Source organism: Triplophysa dalaica, chromosome 19 (assembly GCF_015846415.1).
Source record: "Triplophysa dalaica isolate WHDGS20190420 chromosome 19, ASM1584641v1, whole genome shotgun sequence".
NCBI classification, from domain to species: Eukaryota; Metazoa; Chordata; class Actinopteri; order Cypriniformes; family Nemacheilidae; genus Triplophysa; species Triplophysa dalaica.
The window spans coordinates 11,279,530-11,294,814 of record NC_079560.1 but is presented as its reverse complement, the minus strand read 5'-3'; the positions used below and the strand labels follow the sequence as shown (position 1 = coordinate 11,294,814).

At 38.8% G+C, this 15,285-nt stretch overlaps 1 protein-coding gene across 9 annotated transcripts in view; it reads left to right on the top strand.

Moving 5' to 3' along the window:
• The window catches only part of nrg2a (neuregulin 2a), a 71,995-nt gene extending 62,581 nt beyond the window's left edge, over window positions 1-9,414 (top strand). For 4 of the 9 annotated variants that reach the window (XM_056730226.1, XM_056730223.1, XM_056730225.1 and 1 more), the window contains 5 exons: window positions 2,217-2,319; window positions 3,902-4,037; window positions 4,166-4,293; window positions 5,007-5,231; window positions 8,276-9,414. In XM_056730226.1, the coding sequence (XP_056586204.1) occupies window positions 2,217-2,319; window positions 3,902-4,037; window positions 4,166-4,293; window positions 5,007-5,231; window positions 8,276-8,927 (1,244 nt within the window). In that variant the 3' untranslated portion in view covers window positions 8,928-9,414. The remainder of the gene's footprint in view (window positions 1-2,216; window positions 2,320-3,901; window positions 4,038-4,165; window positions 4,294-5,006; window positions 5,232-8,275) is intronic. The other 5 variants (XM_056730224.1, XM_056730227.1, XM_056730228.1 and 2 more) reach the window with 3 other exon arrangements.
• The last annotated feature ends 5,871 nt before the right edge of the window (window positions 9,415-15,285 follow it).

Sequence of the window (15,285 nt, the reverse complement as noted above, 5' to 3'; positions counted from 1 at the left end):
TTATTATTTTTATTATATATATATCATTTTTCTTACCCCGTTTGCAAATTGTTTCTTCTTGTTTCAATTATAAACCGTAATGAATTTTTTAGATTTATGCGTAAAACAGGAGGATGTTTTTTCTGATGTTTGTCTGCCTTATGCAATTTTGCTTGTCAAGTAAACAAATCTTGTTTTAAGGATGTTTAGATTTTTACTGGAAAACAAAGCGTATGTACTGATCGAAGGGAAATGTAAGACAGGGATTGAGTTTTCAAAACTCTACACTATATCTGGCCATGTCATCTAGGATTTTATTGAAATGATGTCATGCTTATTTTATTTGAGCGCACAGCTGATCGCGCTGACTTGATTGACAGCTCAGATTATTTCGTCGCAACATGGATGAGCGCTGCAGATAAGAGCTCTCTTGCCTTTCTCAAACCAAACATTTGGATTTCCTCCTCTTCTCTGTTTCCATCTGCTCTCTCTCTCATTTCCCTGAGCTTTTCCTGTTGTCCTCGCTCAATTATTTTCGCTCTCTTTTTTCCTCCTCGATTCTTGCACGCTAGTTTGCCATTCCTTTCCTGCACCAATGACAATTCTGCAGATGTATTTTATAACTGTTCAACATTGAACCCTGTTTCTCTTTTGTTTTCTGTTTTTGATTTTGCCGGGCTTAAATAACTGAATCTTAGTGCCCTAGCATGCCAAACTGCATTAGTACCATAATTAGGTTGTTTATATGACCTCTCCCAATCGTTTGTTCTTTGCTTATAAAAACAACCCCTGTTTTCCCTTGAAAATGATCCGTTTTACGGTACAAGTAAACAAGGCACTTTATAAAGTCCCGTTTCTGGAGATCCGAGCTTATAGCATGTAGTTTAATATCACAAATAAAGTCCTTCAGAAATAAAGTTCACTGACCATTGAACTATAATAAAGAGCAGACGACAGCTGGATTATTTTGTTATCGATTATGAAATATTCCCCCTAACAAGCCCTCACCCCTTCACAGCTTTTGAAAGATCCGCGAGACCAATCCAAGGCTCATTTCCAAGGGAAAGACAAAAGGCTGGATGTAGTTTGTGGTTTGATATTTGAAAAATATCCCAACATTCGGCACGTTGTAAAGTTTGCTTAACATCCATGCTTTGATTGATTATAGAAACATGAATAAACTATATTGACCAGGCCAACAAAAGAACCCCGATGATAGTATTTGTGCCTCCATGTGATCGGCCCTTCAGGAAAAGATTTAATCTTATTGTTCTTCTTGAAAAATATCAGAATTTCTTGTAGACAAGATGCATTTATTTAAGAGTCAAAATTATGCAAGATTAGAAGCGTTTAAAATATGGGAACACTTTATAATTAAGTTGTATTTGTTAACACAGTTTTATATAGTTTTTCTAATAGTTTTTCTAATGATTTTCTAATTAGCTAATTTTAACAGTTATGGCATTTGATTTTAAAAACATTAGTAAATGTTAAAATTAACACAAAAAATGAAACCCTTTGATATTGTTCATTTTTAATGTAAGCTAATGCATTAACAAATACATCCTTATTGGAAAGTGTTACCAAAAATACTTATTATAAGGTATTCATTTTCTTTCCTTTTATCTTAAATATAAAGACATTTATTGAGATTTATGCTTAGTTTTGCTTCTCGAAAGTATCTTGTTTTAAGGATACTCTGATATTTTTCTCTAGAAGTCAAAATTAGATATTAAAAAATCTCAATGATATATTGACACTGCTACTTCTGGAATGCAGGCTGAGCTTATACATTGAGCTGAATTACAATGCCCTCCAGTGGAGGAAGCCATCCATGGAATCACACACTCCTTTCATCAGGACCCATTGGGAGATCATTGAGCAACAGACCCATACCCTCACATCCATGATAATGACATGAATTATTCCTCGCGCAAGCACTTTCCACTGCTGTGTTGGTCCATTAGATCCCGTGTTGAGACCTTCTGTCCTGTGATTAATCCTCACATCCATGGAGTTAATACGAGTGCATTTCTCTGATCTTCTGCGTGATCTGAGTCAAGCTGAACACCCAATACACAGACCACGTTCAGCCGAGTTGTTCATGACACGTCTCAGATTTACCGTTGGAGGATCACAGCAGCAGTGGGAAGTGTTTACGAGAGGCTTTGAAACAGATTTAGTTGGAGAAGATACTGATGGTTCTTTGGTTGTGTTGCGTTTGTGGGACTGTGTAGAGGCAGAGGAGCTCTATCAGAAGAGAGTCCTGACAATCACCGGCATATGTGTGGCTCTTTTGGTGGTGGGCATTGTCTGTGTGGTGGCCTACTGCAAAACCAAGTGAGTAAACAGCAGCAATATATCCATTTCTAAATGTTTTACTATCAACCATTATAAACCTAGGAATACATTTCATACAATGCATTAATTTCATCTGTCGTGTTTATATTTCTAAAGAAAGTGAATATGTTTTATACAATAGGGAATATGAATGATATTTTATTATAGTAAAAGTGTAGTTACCATGGAATTTTGGCAGATTGATTACTATTTGTATTACCTTAGTTTTACTACCTGTGGTTCAGCTGGTTGTGGTAAGACCATAGTACATTTGAGGTAACTATGTGGTTTTACTACAAATAAAAAACAATGTTTTTTCCATGGACCCTGAACCATTATTATTTATAACAAGAGTTCTTTCATTGGTCAAAAGATATTATAAAAGATATTTTGAAGAATGTTGGTGCCTAATTGACTTCCATTGTATGGACACAAAATAGCTGAGACATTTCTCAAAATATCTTCTATTGTGTTTCACAGATAAAAAAAGTCAAATGATGATTTTGGGCGAACTATACCTTTAAAGCTGCAATCTATTACTTTTGCCACTCGATCGTCATCTCCGTTTGCAACATAAAATTGCAGTTTGCTCCACATGTTTATAGGGTTGCAAGGTGTACCGGTGCTTTGGAAGCATCGCAATGCTAAAGCTTCAAAATACCCACAATGCCGCTCTATTTTTAAACAGCCAATCGTAGAACTGTAAGTAAAATGTGCCATAACGTTCACTTAAATCTGGCTTTTTGCTTTTTTCTCTCCCAAATTGACTACGTGAAAAAAATGCCGCCCCTACTGGCCGTTGTAGTTTAAGATTTATAGGAAGCCTAACATATCACTTCACAAACATCGCATTATCAATGAAGTTTGTCGCACATGTATTAGTTCCCACATGAAAAAATGTTGTTAATACAGTAATTTGACAAAAATGTTTTTAGGTCTTACCATAGTATTAAAGTATACTACAGTATTTGCTACACTTTATCCAACTACTATAGTTAATACTACAAAATATTGTAGTGTACAGTGTCATACAGTTTACTATAGAACATACAAAATGTTTCATTTCGATGAGTGAATTAAGGAAATTTGGTTTATTTAGAAGATTTCAATTACGAAAATGGCACAGCATTGTGTTGCTACTTGGTAGCTATAGTATCGTAAAATGTGTTTACGGTACGGTGACAACCGTACATACTTAAAAATAAAATGAAACGATTAACGAACACAAATTAATTGGATAAAAAAACGTAAAATATATAAACAATTATTATAAGATTACAGTTGTGAATCGTTATAAGGTAAGGAGACAGTTTTCAACACTAATTGTTTATTTACTTGCTTATCTGATTTTCGTAATTTTTTACTAAAAAAGTTACGGATTGCAGCTTTAAAAATCAACTTTGTCTTAGATATTTCTGTCAAAAGTGACACATACACCTGCAAATGTCTACCGTGGCATTGGTAAATGTAAATTCAGTAGAAGAGCAGACTTGTGTGATGTTAGATCACAGCATTAAACTGTGTGACATGTTGAATGTGTTTGTGGGCCGTTGTATGAGAGAGTGACACTGCCTCACTGTAGCCTCCCCCCCAGGAAACAGAGGAAGAAGATGCACAATCACGTGAGGCAGAACATGTATGTGGACCACCCAAACCGTAACTTGGCCAACGGACCCAATCACCCAGGCCCTGGTCCTGAGGAGATACCCATGGTAGATGTAAGTCTCTCTTCTAACTAGAAGTCTTTAATATTCGTTTTAGTATCTTGAAAGAATGCACTGTAAATTGTATGAAAGTGTCTTGCACGTGTAAATAAAGACTTGCTCTTTTTCTCCTCTAAATGTAGTATATCTCCAAAAACATTCCGGCAACCGAAAGAGTCATTAGACACGGAGAAGAGCCTCCTTTTCCCGACAGCCGGCAGTCTTCCAGATCTCACCACTCCACAATCCGAGCTCTTTCTGCTACTCAAAGGTACCAACCCTTTACCACAACTGATCCATGTGTGTGTGTGTGCCTATAATCCACGCTTTACTCATCAAGAACCAGGGTCACGCTCCAATTGGCCCCTACCTGACTCAAGCGTCTGTTTCCATCTCATTCAGCATTCTTTTCCCATTTCTGCACACCTCGGTGCGACTCGACGTGGAATCTGAGTCACGCATCCATATTTCACTCCATTAAGAATGAAATCGCCACAGGTGTGAGTGAGCGAACAGAAACTCGGGGGTTATTCATAGTGATGGCTCGCAGATCTCCCGCTTCACGCTTGTCATTCAAACGGCTTCTCGCGCGCACATGGGTTAAGGCAGTGGTTCAGATCATTCTTTTTCCATCACGCCCCTCTTTAAAAAAATGCATGTTACGCACCGCCATAATCTGATCATCAGTCATCGCTGTTGCCAAGTATTTTTGCCAGATGTCGGCACTCAATAATGTTGAGTTACAATGTCATGGCACAGATTTAGTCATTTAACAGGAGCCAATGATGAAATTGAAATGTTTTAAAAGTTACAATCTATAAAAAACATGTCACGTTTTTTTTAATGTTAAATAATTAACAAAACATTCATGCAGATACATTAATGTTCCGATAAAAACATCTTCACACATTAAGAACCACTGACTTAAGCCCTTTATTGTGCACTTCTTCTGCCTTCTTTCCTTCCCTTCTTTCTCTTTCTCAGACAAGAGGGGAGAACGTGGAGTCTGGAGCGAACAGACAGCGTCCTCTCCGACTGTCCTTCCGGCATGATGTCGTCCTCAGTGGGGACCAGTAAATGCAACAGTCCTGCGTGCATGGAGGCGCGGGCCAGGCGTGCCGCACACTGTGGCTTTACTGAGCCCCACCGGCCACCCCTGCAGTACGGCGACTCATTCGACTCGCTCGGGGACTCTCCGCATAGCGACAGGTGTGCCTCAGCGCCCCCTATCTGTAGCCATGGTACTGAAAAGCGTTTTAGTGTGTGCAGTAAGACCGTCTGCGGTTTTGTGTGTGGTCTCTGTTAAGCCCTGGAGACTGGCACGGGTGGCGTGAAAGATTCAATAGCAAATGGTCACGTTCAAGAGCAGTGTCACTCGTGGTTTGTTTCCAAAGTTAAGCAGGATCGTGACTCTTGTGGAAGACGTTTGTAGGGTTTGCTTGGTTTGTGTTTTGCATGGGTATGGTGGGGGATCTGTTCACTGGGTGAGATGGTGAACCCATAAGTTTGCTCTATGTGATCTTTCAGGACCGTGTATGTTATGTTGATAGATCATTTGGATGTTTTTTTAATAGCCAATATGGTCACATATGCAACAAAGCCAATTTCTTATTTAGTACTTTTTACTTATATTTACTTATATCTCTTTACAAATTTCTAAAAACTCTAAATTTAAGATACATTTTCTACAGAAGCAGTCTTGCTTTATGAAGCAATTAGGAGTAGAACACTGATACATCGGCAAATAATGGGCATTGGTCAATAAAAGCAATTTTATCGGGCGTTAGTTTAAAAATAGTCGATAATCAGGGCCGATAGATCGTGTTGTTAGGACAGAAATGCGATGAATTTGTGCTCTGTATATAGAAAATGTTAAGAAACATCATCAGTTTGATGTTCTATATTAATAATCCTTATGTGACTTAATAAAATTCAGAAAGTTAAGAAATATGAATTTTATCTTCAGAATCTGTATCCATATCGCCAGAAATGACTCAAATAATCGGCTATCGGTATTGGTCGAGAAATTTAGTAGCGATGCATCTCTCATTTTTATCATTTCTTTTAGAAAACAATTTTTTTTATGGGTCACTATCCTTCTGTTGAAGAATTTTCTGATATTTGTACTGGAAAACAAGACATAAATGCTGAGTAGGAAATTTATATTTGCTGTATATTTGCCTTCTAGTCAGTATAAGATGATATAAGGATAGAGAATAAAAAATATTTTACAAAATTAAAGCGCTGGATAAATCCCAAAATTTGTCTGGCTAATAGGAGAGAATTAAATATTTACTTTGCTTCATTTTATGAAGCTTTTTCCTTTTTCCTGCTTTTTTTGTCTCGTTTTACAAAACAATTATGTAAACATCCTTAACCTGATATATTTAAGCAAAATGATACACAGTCTTGCTTTCAGAGAAATCTAACATCATTTAAATTTGATGAAGCTATTTGCCAAAGGGGTTCGAAAATAATTTGATTCAAAGGAAAAAAAATCATAGCCCATTTGCAAACATCTTTTTTTCTCATTGTAAGCATAATCTTGACATAAATCACACGTGGATATAGTCCACATCGATCCAGGAAGTCAAATATACATATCTAATAAATTGGCCAACTTTTATTGAAAATAATATTCTAAAGTTCTTATATTTTATTTTTCACGATAGTTTAGGTCATCACAGGTCATCGCTTCTGAAATGTGGGCGTTCTTCCACTCTTTCAGCTACCGTCATATCTTCCAGGTGGATGCTGCTCGCTGGAGGTGGTTGAATATATACTGTATACATGATAATGCAGTTCACAGATGTTCTGGCCTGGCTGAGAGTGTCAGAGAGGGAGTCAGGGTCACGCAACGTTCCAGATACGCTGTTTTTGTATCGAGGCAGAGAGGATCTAGCCCACGGCCAGCTGTATTTACAGTTATCTCTCGCCTGCAAAACGCCCACGCCACCGTACGAGGGCCAAAGCGGGAGGATTTATACCGTGAGGGGTTCATTAAGTCAACAAGAACCGAACAACACATTATCTCAGGGGTGAAACGGGTCTCTCGTGTTTTGCTCTGCGCTTTCTCTCCTTCCACCTTTCTTCCTTTTGCTGTGTGCCTGACTGTCTGCCCTCGGGCTCTGCACATGTGTGACAGAAGAGCCGCTGTTAATTCATACGCTTCAGTTTAAACGCAGCCTCTCAGACCAGATCGGAGGTTTTTTTCTGTCAAGTAAATGGTCTGTTTATATGATTAAGTCTAGCGGGACGCACATTAACAGAAGGGAGGTTGTAAGGCAAACGCAGTCATCCATCTGTGTTGTGTCCAGCAGTTAGATTCTGAGACTGGACAGGACGCTTTGACGTGGCCCTCATTTGTTTCCGGAGCGTATACTTCTGCTCTCATTTGCTATTGAGCTTTCAGCTGCTTTGTCTTAATGTACACACTATCATTTGTCCAGTGCCATTGCAAGGTGGGGTTTAATGTATATTAGATACTGTAAACCTATGAGACAAGAACTGATGTTGCAGAACAGTGGTTTCCAGCCTTTCAGTCGAAGAGAAAAAAAAAGATTAATTTAGAACATCTTGAGTTCCACCTGGTCACAACAATGTTCCCTGTTGTTTTTCTCATTCGCTTTAAATGCAAACTGTAGGACTGTGAGCAAGATATTATAATATTAATATACACTGCCGAGCGGTCACATATTTTTTATTAATAGTTTTTCCACATTTTATAATAGTAAGCCCATCACGTCTTGGAATAACACAGTTGTTATGGTGGCAATTATGTTTAGACTAAAAGCAAAAAAAATAAATGAACTGTATGTTTTAGCATCTTCACAGTTTTCACTTTAGAATTTGCAAAATCGTACTCCTGGCATTTTATCAGCCAGCTCCTTGAGGTCTAAACCTGGGAAGCATATTAAGGAAGATTGAAGGAATTTACTTCTATGCTGAACTCTTATTGGTTGCTTTTTAGTCGTTGTTTGATCCAAGTAATCGATTTAAAAAATGTGAAATGACCCACTAAACACAATCAATATCCAAATAACAGTTTAAACAGATGATAATAAATATGAGGAAATACAGTTGATAGTAAAAATCTTTTTGCTTTGGTAGCGGATCCCTGTGCTTCAATTTTGTACTTGAAAACATTTGACTCATTTTCTTCTGTTCCACACAACCTTCTTCTGTCCTGTCCTGCTCTGGCTCGTCCTCCTCTCTCTCTCTGTCTTTCTCTCTGTCTCTCTCTTTCACCGCAGGTATGTGTCGGCCCTGACCACGCCCGCTCGCCTGTCTCCTGTGGACTTCCATTACTCACTGCCCCCGTCGGTGCCTACCTTCCAGATCACGTCTCCCAACGCCAGCCACGCCATGTCTCTGCCTCCCGCCGCCCAGGCTCCTTACCCGCCGGAGGAGGACCAGCCCCTGCTGCGTCGCTACCAGGTGCCCCTGCACGAGGCCCGGGGCCACGAGCCCTACCGGCAACAGCAGCGCGGCAGCTACCTGCGAGACAGCACCGGCAGCCTGCCCTCCAGCCCCTACCGGCTCGCTCAAGACGAGGAGTACGAGAGCACCCAGGAGTACCTCTCCTCCATGGAGCAACCAAAGAGAAGCAGTCGGCACTGGCGCAGGTCCAGACTAAACGGCCACGTGGCACCGCGTGGCTACCAGCCGTCCCGGGACTTGGGCTCACGAAGCTGCCTGTCAGACAGTGACTCAGAGGAGGAGGAAGGTGAGAGCACGCCCTTCCTCAGTATGCAGAACATGAACGCCGCCGAGTCCTCCGCCCTCTACAGGCCAGCACCCGACACACGGACTTCTCACGCCCAGAGCGGGCGGCACGGGCCTCGTGCCAGCACACAGACCAGACTGACGCACCCGCGCCCCAAACTGGACAATGCACCCCACTAGAGAGACCGCCACCTATCCACAAAGTCGATCTACTATAGACATGCACCTATAAGAAATATTTTTATTTTATATAATATTCTAAACAAATGAAATATTTATTTTCATTTTAGCAAAAGTTGTCTACTAGTTAACAGCAAAGACTTTTTTTATAGGGAAAACTCTATTTATATGTACATTTTGATTTACAGCATAAAAAAGATGTGCCAATTTTTTCACAACTTAAGAAAAAATAGAGTAATATTGTGGTGCCTTTTGCTGTATGCTGACCCCAGAGGGCCAGTGGAGTTTTTTGTAGCCTTTCTTATACGGACGCCTCATTTTTTTATACTCGTTTTCGTTGTCTCTTTTTGGCCTTTTCCCTTGATTTCCTTTCCAGTTTGTGTTCTTTTGGGAACTGACCCCCATTTGAACTGTGACATTGCCCTCTTTTACACCCCCCATCCCTCACCCCCCCCACCATCATGCAATATAAACCACTCTAACATAAGGTGTATGTTTACATGAATTTGATCCACCAAGATGTTTTATGATCATGTTGCTTTGCCAACAGGAAATCAATGACAAATGCAATCGGGGCTCCAACTCCTCGGTCCAAAGTTGGGCAGAAAAGATGCACGCGTGAGAATTTGACCAAACAGGCGCTGCGAAAATCATTTCGTTCGCCCGTGTTTTGTCTTGAGGGTTCTGGTAAACACATCCATAAAGTAAGATAAATGCACTTGAGAGGCAAAATTGTGTAAGATAAGACATCTTGAACGAAGTGTATTTATCTTTGGCAAATACGATTCGCCTGTTTAAACAGTAACTAAAAGTTGTTTAATTTGAGAAAACAAGATGTCTTATCTCATGCAATTTTATCATGCTTTAATGAGTTTAGACTAAAGAAAACAAGACAAAATTCCAAATTAAAAGATTATCGCAGTGTGTAGCTCCTCTGCGCGCTGTGGCAAGGTGCGCGAGCAGAGCGAGCGAGAGGCCGAGGACTGACTGTGGTTCTGAAATATATGCTGCTGTTGTTTAGATTTACGCATGCAGGCACCTGATGTTTCCACAGCTGCCCTGCCTTGACATGCATTGTATCCCTACAGGGTATGGTCTGTCACACGGGAGCCTTGGGGGAGCAAAGGGGATTGTGGGTAAATGTGACGACGCCGTGGGCCGGGCTAGCAGCTGGTTGAGTTGAACTTGCCTGTCAGTACTAATAGCTTTTGACAGATAACAAAGAAATAAAGTACGTATAGTGTCTCCCACCCACCTTCCCTCATTATCAGCACATCCATCCGGTTAGTGCGGCCAGCAGAGAGAGATAGACATAAACTGAAAGAGAGAGGAGGAGGGATGGAAAGTCTCACAGCGTCTCAGGACTTTACTCCACTGCACATCTTCCTCTAGCACAGGACTGAAGAGAGACTGACGTAAGGTCGGCGGACATGCCTGTTCTCCATTTGGTCCTGGTACTCCAGGAGAGGAAACATAAGAGGCTGTTCACACAGGATGCGCTATTTTTGGTATTTTCTATAATACTTAAGTTGTCGGCAAACGACCAAATTGCAGAAGATAAATGAGGCCGTACATGTAGTTCTTATTTTTCTCATTTCATTTTCTTGACAAGTACTTGAAAAATCCCATTAATCTCCTTTTGCAATTTTACACCAATAATTATAATACACAGAACATTTTTTTACAGAATTTTCACGTATTAGAAATTGCTGTAAAAAAACTTTCAATTCTATAAATAATATGCACATTTACAAGTTGGGTGTATAATATCATGAAAAATATGTAATTTTACTTAGCAAGATATGTTATTGTACGTTGTTTTTCTGGAGCCCCAGCTGCTGTAATATTATTGTTTTTTAACTAGGTTTTTCTATCATTGTACTGATAACAGTTAAATAATCAATGTGAGTTATAAGAATGAGCTGTTGGGTCAGATTTTACAGGAAATTTAGTTTTATGTCATTTGACTCCACCCATGTAGGGAAAAGTTTGTAAAGTAACCTGTAGTTTAATGTTTCAACAGAGATGGCGATATAGATTTTTATATCAAATTTTATGGTGTATTTTGGTCTCGTTCCTGTTATGATAGTGTAACATTATATTTTAGCATCTCTGTAAAATCTAAATTGTGGGTTTCCGAAGATGTTTTAAATAGGAGATCGATGCTTTTTGCACTTATCTCCTAATGAATTTCAGTTCCCATGCCACAATTTTAGGATGCTGGGTGTTAAATCAAGTTGACACCTGTCAGTTAAAAAGCTATGGCAGATCAATTCTGAAAGGGATATTCATATTTTCCAATTGCCAAGCATTCATATTAATGCACGTATAAATGCTGTTCAGTTCCGCTGCTCTTTGTCCTGTGTGAACAGCCCCCAACCACACTAACACAACACGATTAGCTGTGAAATTGAATAGGGGTCATTGAAATGCCAAAATATGCAAACTTATTATTCTACTTGTGTTAAACTGAATTTCATTGTTTTGAGATGAAAATCGCATGTAATGTCTTTAAGTCCATTTATTTTCCACATATTCATATTTGTTTCATATTCACAACCAGCAAAGCACCAAATAGTGCAGTCCGTTCTTCTACTGGTTATCATTAAAGTATGCTCATTAAAGTCATACCATTATTTTTCATATGCAACTGTAGTACAAAGCCATGCCTCCATCTTCATTCTGAAGCACTCGCTGGGTCCAGACCAAACCAAACAGCTGCATTGACTGTGTCTGCATTGAGAAGAACGCCTGAGATGAAGTGTATTACTGTATAATAAGCAACTATCTTCACCTGCTACTAAGAGCGTCCACAGTTTGCAACAGCTTGCCTGCTTATCGGAAAGATGGAAAGAATATTCTTGTTAAGAGAGTCCATCGGGTTAGGCACATAAATCGACACCAAATATTGGAGCAAGATTTAGAAGTAGACAGATATGTGCTAAATATGTATTCATGTACTTCTTCCATAAAAAGTGAGTTGTGGTTATTTTGGTGAAAAGCCAATAATGTGTAAGTTAGATCCTCTCCAAGGGGTTAAATGCTGTATTGTAACAGCCGAATGAAATATCGTTTTATTTTTTAAATGAAGATGCAACTTTGTTTGAAGTTTGAAAAGAATGACTCTCCCCCAAACACACACGTATTTTGGGTCTTGTTTGTATGTTTGACAAATGCCAAAAAGACAGTGCTAGTTAGTTTAAATGTGACATCACACATACCCCTGCCTACGGACGCTTGTGTCCTACCGCAAGTTACTTCTACCCGTCTACTTTTGTTTATTCCCTCGCTTGAAACGTTTAAACACCTCACCTCTGCATGTCCTTGTGGTCAAGGTTAGATGAGTGCATGGTACAAGCAGCAGATGAATTTATTCCTATTTTTTTTAACATTCAGCAATAAAAAAAGAAATACCCCATATCCATTCTTGAAAAATGCTAGAGGATTAAAAAAAGAGAGACACACGCCACTGTCATAGATTGTAAAAAAATAAATAAAATGAAACACCTGTTCATATGAGAAAAAATATTTCTTGGTATCATTTTGACACATGTGCCCTATCTGACCTGTTGTGCGTCTTGTCTGTCAGATTTTTACAGCTGTCTCTTTCCGTTGACGGAGTTAGAGATGAAACGGCGACCCCATGCCAAAGGATTTGCCATTTCCACTGACACAAAACCAGGAATGCTGGAAAGAAACTCATTGTGTGTGAGCAGATGCCAAATACTGACCACGATATCAGACGTTTGCAGAGTTCACATTATAAAAGCTTTGAATGCAACTTTAATAATATTTTATATTTATTTATACTATTATATTATTTAATAACGTTTTTAGTGGGACTTTTTGTTTGGTTTTGTGACAGTGTTTTAGCGGGTTGAGAGGTTGTGAATGGCATCAAACAGCTCACTCCACCCCTCCATTTCGAAGCACTACGTTGGCTGACACAGAAATAAGACATAGTTGCGTTTTTACTTCTTTGTCGAAGGAGATAGTGTATCCCGTGCTGTGTGTAGATAGAAAAGCTCACTCTAAGGTAATAAAAATGTAATCCTTCATTATGTAAGGTCTTTATACACCTCTAAAAACATTGTTATTTATATTTAAAAGCATTTCTGACAAAATAACCTCAAAACAATTACACATTGGACCTTTAAATAATTCTTGGATATCATGGATCATGAGGTTTTGTGAAATCTATGCCAGCTTAAGTACATGCTTTCCAAATACTAAGTAATTTTAATTCTGATGTTGAAATAAAATGATTATGAATCAATTTTCTACTCAAATATTGGTGTGATAATAAAAGAGATTACAAAGTTAGAAAAGTACACACTATACAAGCATATTAGTGGTCTCAGACATTTGGACCCAATTGTACACTGTTATTCTTTTAAACACCCTATGATTAAGTCAAGTGCAAAAGCAAAAACCCATTTTATTTACAGTTTTTAAACCGTGTTTCACAAATTATTTAACACAAGAAAAAAAATGAAGGCCACTCTATAGGTCACTTCTAGGGTAATCTCCTTCACAGATTATTCTAACAGTCAGAAAGCAGAGGAACGAGACCAGAGTGACTTCAAGCGACGTGTTCCCTTCAGTCCAGCTGCACACATCTGAGCCGCAGTGTTGAGTCCTGTAAAACATTTCCAAGACATTCATCTGGGGCTCATCACGGGCAACACTTCTCTTTCTCCTCGATGACCCTGATCAGCTCTGGGTTTTATGTGTTTCTGCGCTCTCCGGTCAAACACGAAACATATGCTTCACTATACTGTTGTTGTAGCTGCCAAGTAAACTTGAACGTATGGTTTTATGGTAACTTAATTGTTGGACTCCAGCTTTTCTGTTTTTAGTTTCACGCTCATAACTTTAAAAGGTGATTGTTTGACTGATTCAACATGGTAAGTGCAATAAACTGTCATATGATGAGTATGTTATCTCTAACCGTCACATATGGAGCAGTTGAGGGGAAGGTCCGTGCTTAATGAGTTCATGTGCTGTAAAACCAACAAATCTTAATCTGGAAAACCTTGCTCGGAATCCGACTTTATGACATTATGAAGTAACACAATCTGAATGATCCGACTAGAATGTTTGTACAGCCTCTAGGTTGTGTAAAGCTACATTTACTCAATAGATTCAGTACTTGGCAGGTAACAGAAAAGTGTTTTGTGATAAACAACGTCCATGGGAATAGTGTGTGAAATGTTACTCTGCAGTCCATGAGCATTTGTGTGAGGTCAGCCTTTTCTTTTAAGAAGACTAGGCCAACCTCCATCGTGTCTTGAACCAAAACCATTGATCACATTTCATTCAAATCTGTCTTTCTTCAGTCACGGTAGCAACAACATAAACAATTATGTATATTCTACTACAAGCATCTTCTACAACCTGTATTGAATGTGTATGTTCTTGGCGTGAACTCCACTTTTTACGGTTTATATAAATCATAATGATAAACTCGCTGCCTTCAGCTTTTATTTAATGCAGAGATGTGGTTCCTTGTGAGACGACATAATAATTGAAAGGATAAAGGAACATGTTTGGCATGTTCTCTCTGGTGAGCTCTCATTTTAAGATGAAGGTGTGGGAAATTTTACTCTCCGGGATACCTGATAGGAGAGGCATGTGGGTTATAAACTTTGCAAATGTTGCTTCACCTTGACAATGTGTAATAATTTCTCAAATGATCTGGCATGTCTGTTCCCATCCACTAGTTGCCAAGCATCTGTTAGACAAAACATGATTTCATTAATATGAGATATGGTAACAAACGTTCTGACACATTTATTTTTCAAACTTGCTTTACAATACAACAGGTGCTCTGTGAGGGATGTGCTTTGATTTCCTAAATAACTTCATAATGGAAATGAATTGAATCATAGCTGTATTTAATAGAAAGGATGTCCTGTTTCTTAAGAACTTTAAACAAAACAATTTAACCACAACCGCTATCCTGTCAGCAGTTGGCATACAGCAAAAGTGTAAAATTTGCATATAAGGAACAATTCAATTCCAATAAGTATTTCACAGTAAAAAACAATAGGTGTTTTTAACTTGTGTTGGGCTAAAAGGGACAACCCCAGAATGGGGGGGGGGGGGGGGGGCGGTGTCCCGAACAAGGATTAGATGAAGCCAGGACTAGGCCTTAATTAAATGAGAACGTTAAAGAATCAATGATATTTGAGTAGTTTTAATGCACTTTAATACTATACAAGAACATTTTAATATAAATACAATTTAAAAATAAAATAAATTTTTATATTATAACCAAACACAGTCCAGGAGCGTCCGACCAATTAAAGCGTCTACCTAACAATGGCTTAAAACAACCCAGAGTAGGTTCATTTAA